Genomic DNA, 26,696 nt, shown 5'->3' with positions numbered 1-26,696 from the left:
AAAATATAAAATTAAAACCGTATGCTGTTAGATTTTTTGCTTAGTTGCATTGCCTCTTTGATCATGTCCCAGCTTGCAAACTAAGCTGAATTGGGTTGGTTGGTTTCAGAGGATGCACGTGGGTAGTAGTGAGTTTTAAAGTATCATTTATATTGAGGCCTGCATTTGACCATGCAAGTACTAGATTGCAGGAGGATCCTTAGCGTTAGATTACACAGCTCAGTGCTTCCTGGTTGCATTTTAAATTTGATAATTTAAATTTTACACCTGTAATTTCTTCAGGTTGAAAGAGTCTTCCATTACAAGTGTGGTGACAGTGCTTAGTGGGGGAACAGGTAGGTCATTGGTTCTCAAAGGATGTGGTGCACCACACTGGTGTGGCAGGAGAGGATAGCAAGTGTGGCAGGAAGATTCAGTGACAATCATGGGTGATTCATGTTCTAATGTAGCTGCATTGTTTTATACATTCTGGATGTTCCATGGTCATATTATAACAGTGTTTATCAAACTTGGGTCCTCAGCTGTTGTTGGACTACCACTCCCATCATCCCTGATCACTGGTCCTGCTAGTAATGATGGTAGCTGCAGTCCAACAACAGATGAGGACCCAGGTTTGAGAAACACTGCATTATAAAGTAGTTGTGCACTTTGTTATGAATCAAGCACTGCTAGGAGTTGTGTCTTCTTTTATTTCCAATGTATTTTTTACCAATAAAAAATTAGGTGTGGCATGAGCAAATTTTCATTCAGAAAGTGTGTCAGAAAGAAAGAAAGAATGAAAACTGGGGCTTAGGACCCGTTAGACTGCCTGCTCCCCTATATGTTTACTCCCACCAATCTTTGAGGTCAGGTAGGACAACAGAGGTGTAGTTGCTGATGGTGTGTTATGTAGCAACTTGTGAGAAGGTGTCTTTTATAGTAGCACTCTGATGGTGGAAAGCCCTCGTCTTGCAGATTTGGGTCGTAAGTATTAGACACCATGTAAATACATTTTTAATTACTCAGGCATTTGTTTTGTTGACTGCAAGAGATTTTTGTTGCTCCCCAAGTGCTATAATAGAATTTGATCTATTTTTGTGCTTTACTTTTTTCTATTGCTTTGTTTTTGTATCTAGGATTGATTTTAATGAAGAACAGATTATAAGTCACCTAAATAAGTCACCTAAATAAATTACGAAATTGCTCTTTGGTTTAGTCATGTGACTGCCATCTTAATTTCTTTATACTAAATTTTTAAAGCTTATTTCTGTTACCTGGGAGGGATGTAATTGAGCCAATGCTGAACTTTCCAAGGTAGCAATCTACAACATTTATTGGCAAAGACAGATAATGTTTACTACAGTTTCGTATTAGTTTCTAGAAAAATGCTGAATGAGCATTGTTCTTGCCTGTGCTTGAAGTTGAACTATATTTGATTTTGAAGTCAGTGCAGAAGCCCATTTTTCTTTTGTAAAACCATTAGGCACAATGACATGCTCCAAAATCAATTTAAGCTTTACAGGTACATATGAATGTCCAAAGACAGCCTTTGTGTTCTGAACTCAGATAGCTGATTCTGAGTCTCGCCTTGATTCTTGAATTCTGACATTCATGGCTACTTCATGTGAACTTAAGCCCTCAGTTTCTGCTTAGAGTTTATCTAGCTCAGATGTTGCTGAATGATAACTCCCATAAGCCCCAGCAAATATGAGCAGTAGCCAGAGATCATGGGACTTATGGTTCAGTAACAACTGGAGGCCCAAAGGTTCCCCACATCTGATACAGTTGCAGCTCTGAGATGTTGTGTGCTCCACTGTTAACGCTTCTTCACATACCAGCAACAGCCTGTCCCACATGTCCCTTCCTGTCAGAGATGTGGCCTCTTGGGAATGTTCACACTTGGAGCTGGTTCACACATCACATTATCCCATAGCTGCATGCTGGTGCATGCTGCTCAGAAGTCCCTGAGTTGCTCTTCCCCTGCTTCTTCTGCCATGTTAGGCAGGCAACACCCCAGAGGCTACCTTTGTTATGTGTGAACTAGCACTTGTAGTTTGCTTCTGTTGAAGGATTGAGAGGCCAACATTTGTTCTTGGTTTAATGTAATCTTTGAGCCAGGCCTTCCTACAAAGCAGTGGCTTTGAGACAAGGAAATGGGCATCTTCATGGTTTTTACACGTGATGTAGTGCATGGGTATATGTAACTTGTGTGAAGTGATTATTGAGTTTTGTAGGTTAGATAATGTTCAGTTTGCGAGCAGTGTTAGAAACTCAGATATATAATCTAATCACCAAATGGCACCTTAAACCTAGTTTATAATCATCACCACAATGGAATCTCTAGGTACATCCGCCCCTGTGAAGTTTGTTGTTGTTGTTCCTCATTTCATTTTTATATCACTCTATATTTTAAAGAACAAATCTCAAAGCAGTTTACAACGCATTCAAACATAAAATAAAACAATCCAGAATAAAATAAGTTCAAGCTTCAAGGAAAATATTTCAGATCCTTTCTAAGTGCTTTCCCCAGTCACCAACCTGGCATCTAGAGATCTGTGTGTGGTCGCCATTGGACCTGCACCAGTCGCAAAATGCGCATGGCACCTAGCTAATTTCTGACACTTTTTCAAGACTGGCTTTATTTAATTGGATTACTTTAATTTTAAAATTAAAGTAAAATTAAAAGTAAAGTAAAATTAAAATTAAATTTTAAATTTTAAAATTGGATTACTATATATATATATATATATATATATGTATATATATATGTGTGTGTGTGTGTGTGTGTGTAGTTCAGGAGTGGCTCAGTAAGCTGACTTGGAAAGCATTGTTCTAAGGGGGAGGAACTCCTAATGCTTTCTGTTTGAATTGCATTTTTCTGGGTGCTATTTATTTAGGAACACAGGAAAAAGCCGTAGCAAGTCAGAGCACTGGTCCATGTAGCTCAGAATAATCTCCGCTCCCTGGTAGTGTCTCTCTAGGATTTCAAGTGGGGTCCTCTCTCAGCATTACTCAGAGATGCCAGGGATTGATCTTGGGAACTTCTTCACACAAAGCAGATTCTTTAGCCAGAGCTACAGTCCATCCTTTGTTTGTATTTCTAGACTACCCATCATCCCATAGGAAGTACTATCAAGGTTCCTGGAAGATATTACACATTTTGTTCAGTCATTTTGAAGGCATATTTATGGTGTGAAATGAAACCCATTTTCTGTACGATCCGCCTGTACAGTGGCCTTGAGGATGTCATAGTGAATTCTGCTGTAATAGCTGATCAATGAAAAGATACTGCATTGCCTTTGCTAATATGTCTGTTTATATAGCCTGTTCCGTTCTGTAGTAACACTTTTTACATCAGCAGTGGGCATTGCTATGAAGTCTGGTCCACATATCTGCTGCTGGGCTGCGCATCGCTACCCTTTTCACAGTATGGTCTTACACATTTTTATGTGGAGGTAAATTCCACTGTGTTCATTATTCCCTGGTGAGTTTGCACAGTAGTGTGCCATCAGCCAGAGACATATACCTGGAACTGCACTGTGGAATCAGAGATATCTACTGCATCAAAAAAGGCCTTTTGTGGCCATTCTTATCTTACAAAATATGCATGCTTTGATAATCTGAATATGGATCTGTACATTTTAGATCACTTGGTATGTATATCATTGGTTATTTCAAGGCAATGGAATAATTGAGGTGCTATTATGTATCCCTCTTAGATTTGGAGTTTGACCTTTACAATACTGAACTCCCAAAGCTCCTATTATAGCTAGCCTTGGGGATCAAATCTGTAAGTGAACCTTTTAGCCAAAAATTGACTATTTAAAAATAGCACGACACTGAATCACAGGATAAAAATCTGAACAGGGACTTTCCAACATCAATCTCAGATCTTTGACCATTGGGTGTCCTTCTGGCTTCATACATAATTACTAACAATGGCTATATGGGAATTGGACTTAGTATGCAGTTTTATTGATGATTCAGGCTTGACTACATCTTGCTCTTCAGCTGCTATATTTACACTTCAGTGCTGAGGTCAGTAAAAACTTCTTTTGATCAGTGAACAAAGTCAGTGTGACTTGGATGATATAGTAAATCTCAGATGCGTCCTACAGATTCTCCCTTTTCTTAAAAACAAAATCCACTCTGAATATTCCTGCACTACAATAAAGCTGTTGTGCTATTGCTGGATAATTCCTTATTCTGGATGTGTCACTTCTTTCTAGTCCACCCCCCCCACACTTTATGCACCTTTATCTTTTTACTTTGTGATTAAATCTAATGCCACCCTCATATAGGCACCCAGATATTTGGGGTTATGCTGTTGCACAGCTCTAGCATTAAATTTGTGTTTTCCATGATTAATAGCAGCTAGGTTGTACTCATTATTTATAACATCACATTAATACAGCATTCTTGTGGCCCAAACTAATAATTACTTCTGCTTACGTAACTAAGCAGGAGCTGAGAAAATAATAGTGCAAGTGAGAGGCTGAATTTTGGCATTTTAATAGTCCTTGGCCTTAAAGGCCTTAAACTCTTTTGGCTGCCAGGCTGTTCCCATTTCTAGCTCCTTGGCATGATGATGCCCGGCTTTGTCAGTCTTCCCCAGTCTGCAGGTTGGCTGCAGATGGGAGTCTATATTTAGAGTATGTGTGCTTGCCTTTGACCTACACGGTTAAACTGTATGTGAAATGCAGTTACACTGACACATGAAAATGTTACAGTAAGAAGAAATCTGTTGATCACATATGCTGGTGATCCAGTGAGTCATGTAGGCCTTGACAGGTCAATATTGTTAGCTTTCTATTGGCTACTTAATGCACTACTGTCCTTGAATTATGCCCTTTTTGTAGGTTTAATAATTTCACACTGGTTGCCTTTGAAGGCTTGATTTGTTAGGGTGTACTTTTTAATGTGGAGGAAAAATTAGGATGTGTTTTAAGGTGATCAAGCTATTTGTTATAAAGATTATACTTTGTCTGCTGTCAACTTTTTAAACTGATTATTGTTTGGCAGGTATACCTGGCCAATCAGTTTAACATTCTTAGGAGCTGTATGATTGGGAAGGAGAAGAAGCTAGTAGCCATAAGGTGATCAAGCTATTTGTTATAAAGATTATACTTTGTCTGCTGTCAACTTTTTAAACTGATTATTGTTTGGCAGGTATACCTGGCCAATCAGTTTAACATTCTTAGGAGCTGTATGATTGGGAAGGAGAAGAAGCTAGTAGCCAAGAGAGCATAACGGATTGCCTTTCCACAATGAAATATTTTATCATTTAAATTGGAATGTGACTTTTGGTTACAATCTTCTGGCTGTCCTGTTGTCTAGTTCTTACACAAAATTGACCTTGCATTCAGTTCACATTGAAGTACAGCACAGTTGCTCAAGGTATATAACTGCAAAATACGTTCCCTTGAATCTATTTTTAGGGACTGGTTTGATTACAAAAGAAACTTGCCCCACCCCCAGGATTTAACACCATATGAAAGAGAGTTTGTATAAAATAATGGAAATTATAAAAGAATTTAATGTGTGTAAAAGAGCAAAGGCTGCACAGATTCTCTATTTGTAAAAGTTTTCACTGTGATTATGGTAGGCATGTTGCACTTGAAGTCTAAAATATTCATAACAAGGCAAGTGCTTTGTGGATTCTGTGTTAATTCACTTGCAGAAGTCCCACATGGTTAAAACAATCTTGCAGAAAATGATCATGTGAAAATGAGTATAGGAACAGAAATATAAATTTGGGCAAAGCCATAGTCCACAGAAGACCACAAGTTCTTTACTTACAAAATCCTACCAATGCTTTATCCATCAGTTTTTGCTGACCTCTTAAAAACTATCCCCAGCCTCCCCCAAACCTTTTGGAGGGACCTCGCATAGACTGAAATCAGTGTTCGAAATTAGCCAGGCACCAGGCACGTTTTGCGACTGGCACAGGTCCAATTGCAACCATATGAAGATGCATGCTGGGTTGGCGACTGGGGAAAGCATGATGTCACTTAGAGAAGGATCTGAAATATTTTCCTTGAAGCTTGAATTTGTTTTGTTCTGCATTGTTGTATTTGATGTTTTAATGTGTTGTCATCCACTTTGAGATTTGCTCTTTAAAATATAAAGCGGTATAGAAATAATAATAATAATAATAATAATAATAATAATAATAATAATAATAATAATAATAATGTAGTCCATTGCAAAAACCAAAAACAAATGAAAACAGCGCCTAGACATTCCATTGTGGAGACTGTAACCCAGGTTTAAGGCACCATTTGGCAATTAGATTATATATCTAATATATATATATAGAGAGAGAGAGAGAGAGTGTGTGTGTGTGTGTGTGTGTGTGTGTGTCCCCTTGAATTCAGTACATCTTCCTTCTGTCTGCACTAGCCATAGGCTGAGCTGCTCTAAATTCATAGAAGCCAAGAGGATGAGTTAGGGACTTCAAGGGTAAGTGGATGAAATAAGATAGAAGGTGAGGGCTGAGTGTCAAGGCCTTAGGGACAAAAGGCAGCCTGAAAGAATATCAAAGCTGGAACAATACTACTGAGATTGAATTTTTCTATACAGTATAGCAAAGACCCTGTCCAAGGACAGTTTGTATCATTTTATGAACTTGTTCTACTATCCCAGCATCACTGTGTATTCATGATATGAAGTGAAAATAGGTTTCCTTTAGCTCAGGGATGTCAAACTCAAATTCATTGGGGGCCGCATCAGCAGTATGGTCACCCTCAAAGGGCCGGTTGTATCTGTAGGACTATGTGTCCACTCTTTATTATCATAAATTATTGTCACTGCATTCAACTATTACTGTTTTTTTGTAATAATGTAGACGGTCCACTTTACATTTATTTTAAGGGTGTTTGGAGTGTGTGCGCGCGCCTCTCTCTCTCCCACTCACCCCCCCCACCAGCCACCCCATATTCCCAAAGGACAACTTGATCATGGGCATCATCGGTCCTGGAAAGGTTGGCTGTGCAAAGATGGAGAGGGAGGCGAAATGAAGAGGAAGGGAAGCCCCGGGCTGGTGAAATCCAGCGCGGAGGAGAAGAGGATGCCTCCCGCAGGGCGAGTTTGCACGCCGGGAAGGATCAGGAAGCAATAGCAGGACTTGCGAGGAGAGAGGGGCTTTCGAAGCCACCCACCCTGGGAGCGGACTCTCCTTTAAAAATAAATAAATGATGGTGATGGATTCTTAACATCTGGTGGGAATTTTATTTTCTCTCTCTTCCTGCTATCTCCTCCTCCCTCCACCAAGCTCGCCGCCGCCACCATAAGCATCTCTTTGCATTTGATGTGTGATTCTGGGAGGGGGAAATGCAGAGGAGTTAGAGGCAAGGCGAACGGATATAATAACGCGGAGAGTTTGGCGAGGAGAAGACGTGGATGCTCCGGATTGCTGGCTTGCTCCTGGCTGAAATCAGAAATCCGATTGCGCACTGGGTAGTGATTGGAAATCTAATCAGATCCTAGGATCAGCAAGGGGGGAGAGCGTGAGAGCAGCGGGGGGGGGCGGAGAGGGAGAGAAGAAAAGAAGAGCCCCAAAGTTGGCGTTTCTGAGAAAATAATTTCAGATGTTGCAAGGGGACGCGCCTCGGCAGAGGGCGGAGGGGGAGACACGGGAGGCGCGGCCGTGGGAACCCCCGATGTAACGTGGACACACATGGATCCGCTCGCAGAGAAGGAGCCGCTTGGCCAGAGCTGAGCAGACATAACAAAATTGTGTTATTAAACCAAACAGTGGCCGTTTCAGACAGACGGGGCTGCTGCTGCTGGTGGCGGTGGCAGCAAGGGAAACCTTCCGCAGAAGCCAAAAACGCTTCTCTCCCACCAAGAGGGATTCCAAGGTGGCTGAGAATTGGAAGAAAGGGGGAGTTTGGGGGGCGGGCGGAGAGGATCCAGCATCCCCGGAGAAGATCCAAGGCTGGAATAAAAAAGTTTCTCCGAGGAGAAAGACTCCCCCTCCGCGGCGCGGAGAGACCTGACTTTCCGCTTGCTCTTTTTGAGCAGTGAGCGGGAGAGAAAAGCCAGCTGCCCGCCTCGCTTCGGCCCCCGACGACGAAAGCGCAAGTTGAGAGACGCGGGGACATTTGAAGCAGCAGCCACGTCCTTAAGAGCGACAGGGGGAGGCGAGTAGGGAGCCGCACCATGTAAACTTTCTTGTGTAAAAAAAAAAAAGCGAGAATAAAAAGTGAAGGCTGGCGGCGGCTACACGGGCCACATGACGAGGTCTGGCGGGCCGGATTCGGCCCGCGGGCCTTGTGTTTGACACCTGTGCTTTAGCTTTTCTATAACTTGCTACATTAGGAAACAGAATTCTAAAAAAGGTTGGGATTTCAAATACATTTGTAATATTGCAAGTTTAAAAAAAAAGTTTTGGCAAGAATGTAACAGATTACACCTAATTGTATTTGGTGCAGCTGATAGTGATTATTTGCATTCTTTGTTGCCCAGCAAATTCTAAATAGCAACTGTTGAAACTAGGAAGAGTTGAACAATTTGCACTCTGAAGTAGGTTTTCTTTTCTTTAAGTGAAGAAAATGCATTTAAAACATTAGGGCTTGTTGAACATAAGAAAGTAGTTCTGTAACTATTGTTGAATATAGCTGACAGTTCTCAGTTATGTGTATACACTTCCATTCACACTCCAAACACTATGGAGCACTGGGTTGTGAATAATACATAGACTGATATGCAGGTCACAGTGTTAGAAGTTGAGCTCAGGCTGGTTTAGGACAGGGTTCCCAAGTTTGAGTCGCCAACTGTTTTTGGACTACAACTCCCATTATCCCTAGCTAGTAGGACCAAGTAGTCGGGGCGATGGGAACTGTAGTCCAAAAACAGCTGGAGACCCAGGTTTGGGAGACCGTGGTCCAGAGCTTAACAGTAGTGTTTATTTTATTCTCCTAATGACCTGCCATGCCATATCATTTTTTGAAAGTTAAAATTATAAATTTGAAAATGCCATTAGGCGGACCTAGAAAAATCTTGTACAGATCTGACTCACCTCCAAAACCCATGAGCCACGGGCAACAGTTGAAGGGAGCTATACAACCTTCAAGATAGCATGTTCTCTCAGGATCAGTTAAACAATCACAATCTTTCTTTTCCCTCCCCCAAAGTATTTACCCAGGCTCTTATTCCACCAGTTAGTGCTCTTAATCCTTACCAATGCTTGGTCTGGCATGAAACTTGTATGGTAGCTGTGCATTATTTCCAAGTTATGGAATTATTCTGGGAAGAGGGGAAACTACAAACAAGCTGTTACCTGCATACATTTTGTTATTATTATTATTAATTATTTAAAATGTGCAGATGAACAGATATGGGCCTCTTTTGTTCAGAGAGGCTTCTGAGTATTCTGACACAGGATTGCACTATATTCTTTAACTTCCGTATCCTCCTTGATCAATGATAACCTTCTGGCAGGCAGACTCCCTTAAGCCTCAAAAATTACTCTTGCTTCAGATGTTACTTTGTTCCTATCTCCCCCTCAACATGAGATTGACAACAATAAATATATGGTGGGGGAAAACGGGTTCCCATTTGGCTTAATGGAGCAGATGGGGGGGGGCATGGGGAGAAAATAGGAGATGGAAGAGAAATTCCATTGCATAAGTGGAAATCTTTTTGCTAACGGAACTGCTTTGTTGGATATCACTCAGGGTGTTCATGTGTTAAATTATGTGGGTTTGCGGGGGGGGTGGAGGTTTTAGTGTGGAGCAGGAGTCAGTATGGGCAGGGTATTTGCGGGTCTTGCTGCATGGGATGGGGCTCTGTAGTGCACGTAGCAGTGTTCAAAATTAGCCAGGCGTATTCTGCACCTATTGGCCACTTGCAACCAAGTGAAGATGCCTGGGTGCCAAGATGGCACATGACATAACCCATCTGGAGGTGTGTTTCTGGAGATCATTGGATCTTGACTATTTTCACACACTAATACAACATCCGGTAGAATTCTTTCAGTTATATTTTATCTGCACAATCAGAATGAATTTCAGGAACCAAAATGCTTTTTTTGTGCAGTCGTTATAGTTATGAACGATTTTATAATTAATTGTTGTAGCTTGACTTCACTTACCCACCCCACTGCCCAGGAATATTCCTATTTTATGAATGTTCTGTGTCACCATTAAGAAAGAGAGGTAGGAATAGGCCAATATATATGTGGACTGTCCCTGGATAAAGTGACTTTCCTTATTTAAATTCTCAAAGTTCTTAACCTAACTCAGGATTGCCATATGAACTAACCAGATGCTTAACCAATCACAGGCAGGCAGTCCTTTGAAAAATAGGACTTTAGAGCGGTCTTGCCCCAAAATGGCAACTAGACATTCTTCTTTGGCGATAAATGTGAAAAATCACATTGTGTAGATAATGTATGCAAAGTTTCAAGTTAAGTAGCCCAACAAATGTCATTTCTGTATGCTATGGAATGATGACAGAATGACAGAACCTTGTTTTTGATGCTCTTGTGATAGAGATGCTTGACTACTCGAATGCTGTTGAGCACAAATACTTGGGTGTTTCTGACCTGAAATTTAACATATTCCCTTTATTGTGTTCTATTTCCAAATCAAACTCATTTAAAGAATTCTCAAGAAATAGTGATGATGTTGGTTGGATTGTGGGGGGGACAATTCCCTTTCCTAGAGAGATCATTTCCCACTAATTGACTCATAACAGCATCTATCTGGATGGAGCAGGTTGCTGCCTACACAACTCCCTGTTTAGACTACAGAACATGGGTGTAGCCAGGCTTTTTGTTGTGGGGGCAGGCTTTTGGGGGGGCAGAACCTAGGATTTGTATTGATTTAGGGGTGGAGCAGCTGCCCCTACCCACCCACCCACCCACCGGCTATGCCCATGGTAGAGAAGTGTGTTCATGCAGTTAGGGAAGGGAATTGTGTAGAGTGCAAATACAGATTATGTGGTAGGGTAAAACTGAAGGCATGTAAGATGTATCCTCAATTACTCCTGCACACTTGCTCTTAAAGGTTTATTGCTTTATAATTTAATCATGTACTGCTATCCGCCTGAGTTTATCTGGGATCCAGAGATATATCTTAATAATGATTCTTTTTACTACAGTATAGCTGAAATATTTCATAGATAGGTTTAGGCTGCTGTGCATTATTCAACTTGAACATATGAATTATTTCTGTTGCCTTTCGTGCTTAGGTAAGCATTTGCACTTACAACTTCCCTGCAGAATACAATAAATATAGGTTTCCTTAAATAAACTAATTTTTCTAAGCATGCACACGGTTTATATTGTAAGATTTTTTCCCCTTCAGTGGGTGTAAAATTTCATATGACAGGTTTTTCATTTTCAGGTTACTTTTTTAGAATAGTCAGTCATGAAATTTTTAACCTTGGTGAATGGTTTTTCTTTGAGTTGCTGCTAATGTTTGCAATGTGTTAACTTTTTTGCAATATGTACAAATTGAAAGTTGGCACAAGTATCTCCTTAAAATTCCAACACCACACTTCCCAGGTTTTATTTTTGTTCATTTTTCTTTTCTTTTCTTGCTTTCCTTCATGCTTATTGCTTAATGGGAAAGGATGCCGGAACATCAGTAGGGGAAAGCTTTTCTGAAAAGGTGGGTTATAAATTTTGTTCAAAAAGCTGGCTTGTTTCTGCCTTTTTTCTATGTATGCATGTTACGCAATTTATTTCTCTCTCCTTAGTTTGCTGCTTTATTCCTGTCCTTCCAGAAGATAAGATCTTGCTCAGTCGCTGACAAGGAAGTAGCTTGTGAAATCACAAACCCTGTCCATAAGCATTTTGTAGACTTTTAAAAGTTTTTTAAACTGGAGAAGGCAGTGGCTCCTATCACAAGGACAAAATCTACGCCCCTTCTTGCTTTGTCAGGATAGTTTCGTTCAAGCAGGGCTTGTCAGCTTTTATCTGTGCTACTTTCTTCCTGTGTATTGCTGACTTCACAGTGACTGCCAGCTCTTAAATCAGATTCTGGATCAATTTTCCACAATGAAGGATTTGAATACACATAAATGAAGGCTTGACTATTTCTATTAAAAAATAAAAAGGTTTCCTCTTCTTGTTTTCTGACCTGTACTGTGCCCTGTTCCGTATTTTGACTTTGAGCACTGCAGAAGTTTTGGTGGGATATCCAAATGGCTTTTGCCTATTTAATGGTACCCCAAAATCTGTTTCTTGAGAAGTAAATCCTAAGCTGCCTCATTGTGACTATTGGTAGGGAGCCCTGAAGTGGGCTGCCCAGGAACACAACATAGTCTTCATGCAATGATGTTTCTAGGGTTTACTTTTCCACTAGCTTTTGATCCATTGGCTTCTTCACTTGGCACTGAAATACAGAGAACTCAACACAAAGTTTCAGCCTCTGAACAAAGACTGCTGATTATATTGCACACATTATGTAACACTCTGTTGTTGCTTTTTTATTAGTTCTTGATGCCCTCCCACTGCTTCCATCAGTAATTAAAAACCAAAGCTCTGCATCTGATGCAAGGATAAGCTGGTTGGGTCAGGGCCCATCAGGTTGGAAGTGATGGATAAAATGATGTAAGGATAATGGGGAGAAAAGATAAATGAGATGGGGTGGCATTTGGATATAAATTGTGAAGTATGTTGGAAAAGATAGAAGAAAAATGAAAATAGGAGAATGGCTGAAGACTGAAGCGAAGAAATGAGAAAATGTGGTTTCTAAAGGGAAGTGAACTCTTCGCATGGTTTTACATTTTATCACCTTTATGTGCTAGTTTACCATATTTTTCCGCAGAGCCTTTCACCTTGTTGAGGCATTCTCAAGCACAGGACTAAAGAAAAAATGCTGTAAAAGTCTCAAAACAACACAATATTTTCCCTTTATGAACAGTGTAGGAGAACCTGTTGTGTGTGCACAACCTAAAGCTGCTTGTCTAGGTTATTTAGAATCTTGTAAAATAATTATTTCGAATTCAGAAGGAATGCCATTGTCCATGCACAACATACTTGATGTTTAGAATGAGAGGGATTAAATTCAACTTAACATTGTCTGCAAGTTCTTTTTCACTTTGTTTTGCCAGCTGATAGTCTTTGAGGTGTTTTTGGCAAGATGCCACAAATACTAAACTAAAATGAAGTCTCTACAGTTGTCTTGGTGGCCAATATTTACTGCCAATGAGATGATCCTTAACATAGTAGAAACTAGAAGTGCATCAGATTTGAATGAATCCCAAATCAGTAACTGAAATAGGGCACCCCAGACAGATTTGTGGCTTGTCCAGGATAAAGCAAGAGCTTTCAGAAGCATCTTGAAGTGATCTGGGGCAATTCAGAGATACGGATGTGTAAAAAAGCTGTGTATTGTATCAGCAAAGTTTTAAACATTTCGACCCAAGCTTGCCCTATAAGAAAAGCAGGTGGATGGTAGGAGGGAGAGCTCTTTTGTCAATGACAAGACAAATTTAAGGGGGTTAGGTTTTATTCAATGAAAACATCCCATTGGCACAAGGACTTACACACAAAAACTTCCTCTCTGCTCTCCCTGTGCCTCATGGCCCTCCAGATCTGCTTTGAGTGGCGGAACCTCCAGAACAGATTGGTGGGGGGAGGTTGAGAGGGAGGCAAGCAGTGCTGTGCAAGATAAGTTCTTGTGTGAATGGGCTGGCTTCTCTACTCTAGATACAATAGCCAATGATTTTACCAAAGCTTTTTAATCACAGCTCTTTAGCAAAGGGCTTTTGGTCAGTGCACACGCTTAGTAGAAAGTGCTGTGCACTTTGAGTGTAGAGAAACCATTTAGGTGCATGTTTGTAAGGTAACCATATCACAGTTTGCTTATTTTGTCTAGCTACTTGGACCAGAATGTCTTCTCAATGACCCGGTCATTTTTCTCATCTTCTTTTTCCCTTCCTCCCCCCCCCCCTCTCTCTCTCTCTCTGTGTGTGTGTACAGATGCACATCCCATAAATGTCAGAGCAAATAGGCCAGTTTAGGCTTTGCCAAGCGCTACATCATCCTGTACATACACCACTTCCCCTTTAAAAACAAATAGAACAGGGCACACCATTTCAGTTGTCTTGCCATTCACAACCTTCTGCAACTTTGTTTGTGTGTCAGTCACTTCATACATTTTCACATCACTTCTTCAGTACTTAATTTCCCTTTCTTTAGGACTTAATAGTGAAAAAGGCAGAATGAAGAAGCTTTTGTTATCATTGTAGGTGTGCATTTCTACTTGTTACTCAGTTGGCTTTTGATAGCAGTTGGCTTACATTATTATATTTCTTTATCATTTCTTATACGTTAGCACTTCTGCTACTTCAGGTAAAGCAATTTTAGTGGCAAGACCTTTAAAAATTGTGATAGAATTAGATAATTCAGCTATGGTCCTCTGGATGAAGACTATAGTGGCATCATTGATGTTACTGAGTTTGTCTAAAACTATTGCCTGCTGTTCATCATGTCCTTGTCTTGCAGTTAACAATGTAGAAAATTCTGGGGAACTCTTTTTATACCCTAAGCAATGTTTCTGTAGATATTATTAGTAACATATTTTAAAGAAGTTTAGAAAAGAGATTTGGTGAAAAATGTAGGAGGTTGCTTAATACTGCATCAGGTCCTTGGTTCACCTAGCCAATAGTCTTCTCCAGGTTTAGCCAACATGTCAATGTCCTCCAGCAGTTGTTTGACTCCTAACACCCTGCCAGTGGTCAGGAATGATAGGTGTTGTAATCCAACAGCATCTGGAGAGCATCATGTTGGCTACCTCTGGTCTACACAGGCTCTCTAGGTTGTCAAATAGATATTTTGCAGCCCTGTCAGGAGATACCAGGAATTGGAGCTTCCTGCATCTGAGAGATGTGTTCTGCTACTGAGCTACAGCCCTTGTTGAAAGAGGAACAATGATTCACTTCCATTTTGTTATGTTCTACAGCTTCATCAGTGTGCACTGTGAAATACAAGGGAAATATAAGAAAAGCAGGTCTCTGCCTCAATGAGGTTACCACCTGCATTTGGACAGTGTGGAGAGTGGGGTGGATGGAGAGGCCAGAATAGCTTAACAAATGGAAACAGGAAAAAATGTATTAGAAGAGCTGGGGAAGTGAAGGAGGTGTGAGCAAATAGATTTACACATGCTTGGGCTCTGTTTCTATTGGAGTTTGTGGACCAAAACAAAGCCTAACAATGCAGTTATATACACATCTACTCAGAAGACAGTTTGGTTGAGTTCAGTGAGGTTTACTCCTAAGTAAGTGGGTATGACTGTAGCCTATATGTACCTGGCTGCATCTGCCCACATTTATTCTATGTTAATGCCAACTTTCCTGTTGGATGATTCCTTAAGACACATTTGCCAAATCCTGAAATGCACTTTTTAGAGGGTGAAGCTAATTATCTGTTCCTTGGATGCCACAAGAGCACTACAGGTCTTATACAGTGGTACCTCGGGTTACAAACACTTTGGGTTACAAACTCCACTAACCTGGAAGTAGTACCTCAGGTTGAGAACTTTGCCCCAGGATGAGAATGGAAATTGCTCGTCAGCTGCAGCGGGAGGTCCCATTAGCAAAAGCACGCCTCAGGTTAAGAACGGTTTTGGGTTAAGAACGGACCTCCGGAACAAATTAAGTTCATAACCCGACGTACCACTGTACTTGGATAATACTGAGGAACTGTTGATGGGCATACAGCATATTATTATGTATCATGTCTTGTATCCCTCCATGAATTTGTTCATTTCCCTTTTATGATGACAAAAGTCACTGCGTGAAACACTGTTCGTCTGCCTTAGCTACTGCCCCATTAATTTAATTGTGATCGCCAAGTTCTAGTTCATTGGAGTCTGTTCTCTCTTTGATTTGGAACAATGTTTTGCAAAGTACATTGTCTTAAATATGTGTGTTTCTTTGTTACAGCATACCTCTCATGGCGAAGGACGGCAGGAAGCTCCCCCTCGACCTAGTCGGTCTGGTGCCCGCTGTAGGAATTCTATAGCTTCCTGTGCAGATGAACAACCCCATATTGGGAATTACCGGCTTCTTAAAACGATTGGAAAGGGGAATTTTGCAAAAGTCAAACTGGCCAGACACATTCTTACTGGCAGAGAGGTACAGTGTTGTTTATGTTTCGAAAACAAAAAGCTATTTTAAATATGCCTAAGCATAAAAGAGCAGCCAATATATTGTAAACCTCCCTGTGATCTTCGGATGAAGAGCAATATACAAATTTTATTGCCATAATTAATGCTACTATTACTAATATTTTTGGCTTTATCAATAAGTCCCTAACACAGCAATTTCCAGCAAATGCAGTAATAGTGTGAACTTAGCACATAATCATGTTGCCTCAAAACTGTGCATGAATACTCCATCTTTATATTGAATAAAAAACCCCAAAGGTTTGATCCAAAGAAGATACTTTTCCAGACTGAAATGTGTGTAAACCAGAATAGAGAGAATAACATTTATTGCGGAAATAAAATAAATAAATATCAGCCCATGGGTTTCCCACCTCCTGACTCAAATGAATTTCTGTGCTTCATAGGTATTCCTAGCAATATTTTGCCAATACTCTTTTAAAAATCTTTTGTTTAAGGAATAGAATTGAATCATCAGTTTTGAATCATCAGTTTTGTAGATTAGTGTCACCTGGAAAAACCAGCTAGCTAAATATAGTAGTGGTTCAACTGGCTCTGTTCTGTGGAATAGTATTTCTGCTGAGATGTAACAGGTGCTCACTATCTTTACTTTCCAGTTCTAATCGAAGACATTTTTGTTTTGACAGGCTTTCCCAGCTGAGTAAATGGGTTTTTGCCCTGAGTGTCTATTTTGTATTGTTTTAGTTTTGTTTTAAATGTATTGACTGTTGTTGTGCCTTTTTAAAAGGTCTAGGACCAATTGTAGCCCAGCTTAATTTTCAGTTTTTATAATTAATCTAAAATTGAGGTTATGTTCCTTTGGTTAACCTGGATCTGCCATGCTTGAGTAGGTTTGTGTCATACATTCTTTCATCGTAAGCAAAAAATGCATCACTTTACATTTTGTATAAACTCATGATCTGGGTTTCATTTATGCAGTATGCTAATGTTACTGTAATCCTACTTGGGTATAAGTTGCATTAAATTCAGAGAAACTTGCTTCTAAATTCATTCAGGATCACGTTCCAAAAATAAGAAATAGCCGGCATGTGTGGAATGTAGTTTTATTTTTGAACTGAAGTGTGAGGCAGACCTTAATAATGGGGGAGCACAGAAACCATTCAAAGCTAGTATGTAATTTTGGACAATTGGGAGAAATGAAGGCTCTGTTTCCCTTGCAAATGGACTGGACTGAAGTCTGGACTGAACGCTGACATTTTTTTGGAGCAGGGAGCAGGCTTAGCAAAAAAATTACTCAGGTTGTTGCTTTGCGCTAGTCACCAGCACCCTGGGAATTGGTGATTATGTGTCTCTAAGCCACCTTGAACTTGTACCTGATTAAAAGATGCAGACTGCTTAAAAGATGGCCATTCCTTAATCTCTCTTGCATTTGCAAATCTGGATGGCATGGTGGCTCACTTTTTGATAACTTCAGGAGTTCTTGCTGCTTATGGTGCTGCCACTTTGACTTGGCATCATTGTGAAATGCATTTATTCTTATTTTATTTATGTATTGAATAAAGTACTAATTCCTATAGACAAAAATAAAGGAACTCAAATATGCGGACATCCTCTTGATCCAGCTGTGTCCCACAATTTTACATTCTCCACATGCACTTGACAGTGAATATGCTATTCGGTCACATATTTGCTTTCATATTCATGGAAAGGTGCTGCCTTCGTCTCCAGATACTTTTCAGAAAGCTACTTCAGAAGTAGATGGATGACTTATTCTGATAAATTCAAGGAGTGTCTGTCCAGAGGGTACTTGAGATAATATAATATAATATATGTTTGCAAATCCGGGCGAATGTATTGTTTTAAAGAAAATATAGGGCTGGGTAATAGGCATGACCTATTGTTGCTGCTCAACTGCTGGTCTTCGCTTTTGAGGATTCCTAGCATTTGAAAAGTTACCTTTTGAAATGAGCACTTCGAAGTGCAATGGAATTCAATGTGGATCGCAGGCAAGTGTGATAACACTAGTTACAAAGGGAAGGCCAATCTGCCAACAGACAGCTGTCTTATACTAGCTGATGTTTGTGAGTAGCTTTTCAGCATCCCCCTAGTATACGGTGCTACAGTTAATCTGGTCTGGAGGTGATAAAGCTATGGATCAATGTGCATCTGGTGAGTCGCAGAAGGGGCTTGCAGCATTGTGTCGTCTTTACCAGGATTGGCTGGTGCTGCTGTGTATAGGGATGATCTGTGTTGAACACATTGTTGAAAGTTGAATCAAGGCAAAGAGGCTTATAGCTCAGTGTAACACTTGTGTAGAAACTTCTGTTAAAGTTGATTGTTTGAGATGCAGCTTAGAAAGGAAGGAAGGAAATTGAAATTTCATCATCTGCAGATAGAAAGTTCAGTATACACTGTGAGAAGCTTTTAAATCCTCCTTGGTATTAAAACTGTCATATTTGGTGTATGCCAAGGGGTTTAACAACTCTTCTTGATGAAGAGCACTGTAAAAATGCTTTAAATGATTGAGATGTGTGAATAAAGAGAATTTTTCTTCCTCTCTCATATGCTGAGCTGACCCACAGATTTCTTCTTACGTGTGGGACAACAGGCTGAATTTCTATCTATTAGGAGTAGCAGTCACTAAACATGGTTAACTGAACACCTCATAAATTTGCTGAGGTGACATGCCCTTGGGACAAAACTGAATTGCCTTAAATTGCCTTAAGGGGTACCTTTGAGACTTTGGCATTCTTTCAAAGGCTGGATTCATAATTCTTTTTTCTGTTTGAGAATTACACCTGCTGTTCCAGTGCTGTTGCCTCTAGTATATAGAACAGTCATATGATTTGTCACCTCCCTAGCTGCTGCCGCTGTACCCATTGCTCTTTCTCTTTTGCTGCTACTGAGGCTGAAATATTGAACAGAGCTTCTGAAAGTGGCATGAACTGGCACCAGGAATTAAATTTAACTCAATACATCTTCTGAAAAAATTGCTCTTGTATTAGTTTTGCAAACATGTCTTTTCTCATTTGCCCCTCTCTTCTTAATGTAACTATGCCTGTCTAAGTATGTGTAGCAATTTCATTTAATTGGATCCAGTGTTCCATTCATGGCTCAGTCCTTGAAGGACAGGGATTTGTTCTTCCTGTTATTTGCAAATCACCATATTGCACTCTATCATCATTCTGTCTATATCAGATGTCAGGTGTAAGTGCTATTGCTTATGATGCCAGAATTGACCTATGCACACAGAGGAGGGAAATGATGATGATGATGATGATGATATTTACTTATACCCTGCCCTTCAGACTGGGTTGCCCCAGGCATTCTGGCTTAGGTATGAGCAGGAAACCCCTGTTTTGCAAAAATACAAGAAATCTTTAGGGTTTAGAGAGGGCTTGATGGACAGATGCAAGCAGTGAACAGGAACACGACACTGCAACATATTTTTGTGCAGATCCCAAGCAAAAATATTTAGAACCTCTTTCAGATCTCATTAATGATAAACTATTGTGAGCCTTGAATTATTTTCTATCCAGTTTATTTGTGTTTTGTTTTGGTGGCCAAGTCGCATGTTTGCTTTTTGAGCACCAACTCCATTTTCTAGGATGCTGATGACTGCCTTCAGGTTAGGTTCTCACAAATACAGGTGGCACATAAGTTGCATGTGATGGAATGCAGCTTGTGATTGATTTTGGACAAAGATTGTCTGATACTCCTATGAAAGTTCATGATAGATTCACAGCATCCCCGATCCACAGGTTTTAAGTACTAATGCTTGAATCTTCAGATCATGTCAGATGTGTTTGTCATTTTGTTTTGTGCAGTCTGTGTTCAAAGAGTGGTGCACTTAGCATCACCAATATCTCTGAACTGTAATAAGATATCATTTGTTAACAAATATTAACTGTAAACCATTTTCTCTCTAGGTTGCAATAAAAATAATCGACAAAACACAGTTGAACCCAACTAGTCTACAGAAGGTAGGTTTACTTAGCTGTTTAGCCATTCAGGTATTTTAGTTCCTATCCCTTTGTAGTAGTTTTCATGTTAGCCCTGTCCACAGTCCATGGTGGTTTCAATTTAATGCTGACTTTTTCCTGCATTTTGCAGGGGGTGGGAGAAAGTGCACAGTTTTATCTGATGAATTTGATCCCATTTGAACTAGGAATTTACATACGAAAAAAGTCTGAAATAACACCTATCCATCTTATTTCCTTATTCTAGTACTCCAAACTGCTGCATAAACTGAACAAGAGCCTCTGTTTCTTCTGCTGTTTTGTCTCATGGGCAAAATGTATTAAACATTAAGCATTTACTGGGATGCACTTTCTTGGACTGGAGCTGCACATTTGTTTATTTATTTTACTAGGCGTCTTTCCTGCCCTGCACCATGTTTCAGGGCAGTTTACAACACTGAAATATGCAATTATAAAACAGTTGTTGCCATAAACACGTCTAAAAACAATTTAAAACATTTCCATATAAAAACAGTACAAACATTTTGAAAACAGTTCCACATATAAAACCAGTTAAAAATAGTACCAATACAGATACAAAGTGAATGACAGATTCAAGTCTGGGAACCCAACTCCTGTGGAAAAACTGTGCAGTTGGGGCTTAACCTATCCCCTATAAGTTGGGGCTTAACTTATCCCCTTCCCTCACTGCAGCCCTTCTCAATCCAATTGGATTTTTCTTGAAATGCTGCAAGCCCAAGCCAGGAATCTCTACTGGGGAAAGCAACCTGGGTGTGGCTTTCAGGTGAAAAGTGGGGAGGACTTAGTACTCCACCCTCCCCATGGTTTCTCTCTTGGAGATTGTGCACTTTTCCTTGCTTTTTTTCAGCTGTTCATGGTAACCTGGATTGTTGCTAGACTTTCAGACTATAAAATTATGCTGCTTTCCATACAGCTTTTTTATAGTTTTGTAGTTTGTATGCTGACTCACCATATTTTTCCACCCTACTATTCCAGCAATGCCCTAATATATCTCTAAGGAGAGTCGTTGGTTTAATACAAAACCACTTGATTGCTCTCCCTCCTTTAGCATTAAGGGCAGCTTTTAGAAAATAATCAAGAAAATGCTTGAGAGTACCAGCCATCTGGAATCCTGGGTTTCTTGAAAGGATGTGAGAGCAGAACACTCCTTTGCAGAGAATTGCAAGATTACTGCACTTCCCAGGAAGCAGACTTTTCATTCTTGGGGAGCCTTCAAAGCTGGACACCCACACCCTTCAAATTATATCTGCTGTCTATCATGTACTTTATTGGTCAATGCTTCAATGGAAGTTGCATTGTTTGTGAGGCAAGAACTAAAAATATTTAAACATGGATTCAGATTTGCTAATTAATGAATGTGCATTTAGTATAAGGCAAATGGCCTAGCAACATAATGCAATAATAGACTTTTTACACACAAAGGAAAGAAAAGGAACGACAGATGGATAAACTTTTGTATGTCCCACTTTTTCTTCTGTGTAGGCATCTCTGGAAACTTAAGAGGACCAGAGTTTTCTCCTCCTCCTTGATATAATTTTAAACCCCGAAGGAATCCTTTTGTGATGTTGCCCTCTGAGTGATTGGCTATCATCAGTCTCAGGAATAGATGGAGCAATTTGCTAAATATATACATGAGGAATTTGGGAATTTTTATTCAATGTTATCTCAGACTTTGAAAAAGAGAAGTTTTAATATAGTATATATATTTTAAATCCCTTACATCTGCCAGGTATCCCAGGAAGTGCCCCATACAGCTGACATTTGACTTAATCTGCTGCCAACTCTTATGATTGCTTTTTGTTTATCTTGCAATATGAAAAAGCAGATTACTGTTAGAGGTCTTGAGCTGCACTGTTAAATCTGTAGTGTTCTGGGAGGTTTTAGTACAACCTTTTTTTAAAAAAGCAGTATTTGTGGGAAGGAATTGCACAGCCCTTGTTTAGAGCATAAGCAACTGAATTTTGGGGAGTTGTCTTAATTAATGAGCAAGACCTGTGGGTTTTATTCAGACATACACAGATCATGCAGTCTCATTTGAACACTGCAAACTGGGCCATTCTTCTATACCATGGATGTCACCACTAGGAAAGCTTTACAGCAATGAAATTTATCCTCCTTATTAGATACTTGTGCTAGCTTGTTGGCACAGTGACAAAAATCATTGTGAAACCTTTTGAGGTAAACATTTTATTTTGACCCAGAACTGGACAGATTCCAGATACGTATCAAACTGTATAATTATTCCTGGAATGTTCATCCTTTGGCACTTGGAGCACTAAAGTATTTCTAGAGTTCAGATTAAGAAGACATGCAAAGAAGCTTGAATGTCCTTCTGAAATCTCTTTAGCATCAGCTTGTTACAGCTTTGTGTCCCAATATGTGTGGCTTGCTTTTTGCTGGGGTGTTTCTTAAACCATTTTCAGATATAAGAACCCTTTTCCAAGTTCCTAAAATGTGATTATACACCCTTTAAAATAAAAAGAAACGGCTGATGATATTTTTTTTTATCATAAACGGTTGTATTTTTTTCTCTCCGTTCTAGCTGTTCAGGGAAGTGAGGATAATGAAGATTTTAAACCATCCCAATATAGGTAAGGCATGTGTTAAAGCCTTTTACTTTTGAGGGCTGAGAAGTGGGAATAACTGTATTTATAAATATATATTCATTAGTTAATTGACTAAAAGTATGTGTGTGTTTCTAAAATATGAGCGGCATCCAATGCTGTGTGCTAGTGGAACAGAAATCTCTCCTCTCTCATGCAGTGCCCTGCTCCCCCTCAAAATTCAGCTCTGAAGGATGGGGGACCAGCTGAAGAAGATTTTGGGGGTAGGCAGGGGATGGAGGAAGTAGGTGTGTCCCTGTCTCAGTACAACTCTGCTAGTGCTACTTTTGATGCATCCCTCAGATAGAGAGAATATGAAGGGTTTCCATTATCCCAGTAATTTTTGACAGGTTTCATGTTTTTGCTTTAGGTGCACTTAACTAGCTTTGTGTATTTTAAACTTACACGTTACCACATGTGCATAAAACGTGTGAAGGCTTCTGTTTCTATTATTCCATACATGTACATGTCAATCACAGAGGTGTTGCTCTACATTTATATTCGAGTGTCCTCCAACTGAAATTAATGGCTTTAAAAAAATTATTTAAAAAATACATTATGGCTCTTCAGCCTATGGGGCTTTTGTACACAATACAAGATTTCAGTGGCTGTCCCCTGTGCCGCATTCAAACTGCTTTTGCAAATCCCACCTTTCCACAAAGTTGTGCAAGAAACTCCTCATGTCCAATTTAAAGGGGGGGGGGTCAAAAACCCTGCTGGCAAGATGGACTTGATCACAACAACGTCTGTGTAGTATTTAGTTTATTTGCTTGTTGCTTTCTACAGAAGTCGCAAATTGATGTACAACAGTAAAGCCCATCACTTGTTGCTTAAACTTGCCTTCATTGAATGCCTCTCCCTTGCTGCCAGGCAAAATAATGTATTCATCATATGAACCCTCAGGATATAGTGTACCATAAGCAGAGAGCCTGAATAACAAGTTGATTCTTGATAACTCAAGAAATAGAGGCAGTTGTTTGCATGGTTACTAGCCAGCCTGTCCTAGATGAATGCCTATCCATTGGCTATCCATTACCACATATTTGGGCACAATAAGTCCAGCAGCTTCCTCTCATAGGACATTTTTGGGCAACAAACCCAGTCCAGTTGATGTTCTAGATGTCTTGTTCTGGAGAATGTTAAAGAGGAACATTAAATGACAATATTTTACTTAATTTTGTAGTACTAAGGGGTATATTGGCTTAAAGATACATTCCAGTTTTGAAGTTCCCTTTTGCTTTTCCTGAAGAGAATGGGGATAGTCAGAGTTTAAAGTGATGCATGCTGTTGCTCAAACATGTTTCTAAGCTTATAAAATAAATCCCATGTCTCCTCAATAAGAGATTCAGCTATTCCCTGACTCAGCACTTTAAATCTCCAGTCGACTCAGGTTTCTCTGACAGCTTCTACATAATCCCCAATACCTCTATCACATTTACTATGAAAATTCAAGTCAACCTAAAATTAAGCTCAGTGTAAAAATAAGTGGTAATTGATACTGTCATTTATAAGTGTGGTTTCTGAGGGAATTCCATTCCTATGCAGTTCAATATTCTTGATACAAAGTTCAGACTTAATATGCAGTATAGAAAACTAGTATCGGAACTTGTTAGCATTTATAGTTCATGCAGAACCCAGGGACACATTCACATGCTGTATCTAAAATTGAAGCAAACATATCTTTGGCAATAGTGATTTAATTGTGCTACCTGCATCTAGCATTCAGAAGTAGCCAAGATCTCTTCCAATTAACATTGCTTCGATTCTGCTGTGTACATTGGGTAGGCTTTGTAGCTTTGACACCTATTCATCAGGGAGAAGAAAATAAAGAGAAAGCTAGTCTTCAACTGCCAGGAAATAACTGTTCTTAGATTAAATCTGAAGTCCAGTCAATACTGATCACATTAAACTTCTGGAATCCTCTAGGACTATACTGTAATAGTTTGAAAGAGTTCTGTTTTTTTAAATGCTTTTGATTGTTTTCACATAACGCTAGCCTATTTCTCCAAGATGCCTGTTATTACTTTACGTGTATGTATGTGAGGGGACAACTAATTAAAAATCTAATTAAAAACAAAAATAGACAGCCGCCTTCAGATCATCTTGGTTAGCAATAATTTGCCACTTTCAGACACAATTGGCTGCATTCAGATGTTGCATTGAAACGGTAGTTTAGCGCAAAGTGAATAAGCTTGGCCTTCTTGCAGGCTTTCTCTATCTAGTTGCTCCCCTTGCATAGCAAGTAAGAGGAGCTTGAATGCTTTTACATTTGGTTTCCCTTAAACAGGATTTCTTTGTGTCATGATTTATCAGTAATTCTGCTCAGTTTCAAAATATTCCTTCTTCAGAACAAGGGATATGGACCTTTCTTATTAAACTTCTTATAGTTAGTGACAAACCATGATCCCAGCTCCAGATAACATATCAAACAGCATTTAAGGGAAATGGAAAGTCATCCTCTTCCCAGTGGATGATGAGGATGATGATGAATTCAATTTCTATACTACCTTTCATAGGAGGATCACAGGGCAGTTTACAATACAAAAACACAAAAATACATACCATAATAACAAATGAACAATACCACCCCCCACAATTTAAAAGACCATAGATTCATTTGCCAAAGGTCTAGTACAGGGATGTCCAACCAGTCGACCGCGATCAACAGGTCAATCCCCATACGATCGCGGGATCCTTGTCGATCGGAGAAAGAGAAAAACAATGAAGTGAAAGTCCCAGTCCCCCGCTGCCCATGCTCTGTTCCTCTGTCATGTCAAATGGGCGGTCTTTAATTGTTTTTTGCTGATGGGTTTGGAGACGGATGTAGTCGTTTCCGCTGCATTGTTGTTTTAGGTGAGCGAGTCCCACCCCTAAAAAAAGCTAAACATCTGTGGCTCAACAACTTTGCCCCCCCCCCCAAAAAAAACAGTCAACAACTTCGACTCCCCCCCAAGAAAAGCGCAACAACTTTGGCTCCGCCCCCTCCATGGGTAGAGCATTTCCAGTATTTTTATATTGGGAGTAGATCACAGTCTCTTGGGAGTTGAACATGCCTGATCTAGGGGAACAGGAATATTTTCACCTGGCATCTAAAGATATTTAATGAAGATGCCAAGTGCGCCTCCCTGAGCAGAGCATTAAACAAGTGGGGAGCCACCACAGAAAGGCCCTCTAGAACTCATGGAGGAAGCACACAAAGAAGAGCCTCAGACCATTATTGCCTGGCCTGGATTGGTTCAGATGGGGAGAGGCAGTTCTTGAGGGATTATAGGGAACACACGAGACTGGGGAAGAAGGCTAGTCTTGTTCATGTCATGCTAAACTATGTTCTAGTGTTACGTCTGAATGTTCGCAGTGACAAACTATGGTTGATCAAAGCAGGAAGTAATTAAGCTGTGCATATTGTGGCGTGGCTACGCAGAAGATAGAAGCTAATTCTTGAGTCTCCACACAGTGGTTTTACATTTACAAGATGAAGTGTAATTTGCTATCAGTTTCTGCATTATCAGGTTTGTAGAGGGAATTTCAGATTGATAAGCATGGGAATTTTTAATATATATAAAAATGCGATCCAGAGATAACAGTGGTAAATTAAAAAAGGAGATGTCAAGATAGGACTTGGAAGTGATTAGTGACTCTACTGTAACACTGAAAGTCAATGTAGCTTATTCCCATAAATCTCTTCCAACAGCTAGATGAGCACTTTTCATCCAACTCAATCTATAAATACCCACCACTTAGGATTTAAGCACAAATCATACCCTAGCATGAATAATTGAATAATGATGTATGCATGTATTATGAAGCTGAGAGCTTCTTCATAGTTCTTCGTGTTCTGTAAAAAAATGATTGGCAATTGGAAATAATTTTTAAAATATTAGCGACAATGAGCTCTTGTCTTATATTACGTTATTACATAATTGAGTGCTGGATTATCACAACCACAGGAACATGAGAATCTGCTTTATAATGAGTCAAACCATTGGTCCATCTAGCCCAGTATTTATATACATAGACTGATAGTGGCTCTC

At 39.8% G+C, this 26,696-nt stretch overlaps 1 protein-coding gene across 8 annotated transcripts in view; it reads left to right on the top strand.

Moving 5' to 3' along the window:
- MARK3 (microtubule affinity regulating kinase 3) overlaps positions 1–26,696 on the top strand; it is a 68,491-nt gene that overhangs the window by 2,855 nt on the left and 38,940 nt on the right. For 4 of the 8 annotated variants that reach the window (XM_083733661.1, XM_083733657.1, XM_083733659.1 and 1 more), the window contains exons 2-5: positions 11,559–11,597; positions 15,880–16,071; positions 19,991–20,044; positions 22,605–22,653. In XM_083733661.1, coding sequence (XP_083589787.1) covers positions 11,559–11,597; positions 15,880–16,071; positions 19,991–20,044; positions 22,605–22,653 — 334 coding nt within the window. The remainder of the gene's footprint in view (positions 1–11,558; positions 11,598–15,879; positions 16,072–19,990; positions 20,045–22,604; positions 22,654–26,696) is intronic. The other 4 variants (XM_083733663.1, XM_083733660.1, XM_083733662.1 and 1 more) reach the window with 1 other exon arrangement.

The sequence above is a fragment of the Podarcis gaigeae genome (genome assembly GCF_964106915.1).
Source record: "Podarcis gaigeae genome assembly, chromosome: 1".
NCBI lineage: Eukaryota > Metazoa > Chordata > Lepidosauria > Squamata > Lacertidae > Podarcis > Podarcis gaigeae.
Note: the sequence above shows the minus strand (reverse complement) of the source record. Positions and strands in the feature narration are given on the sequence as shown.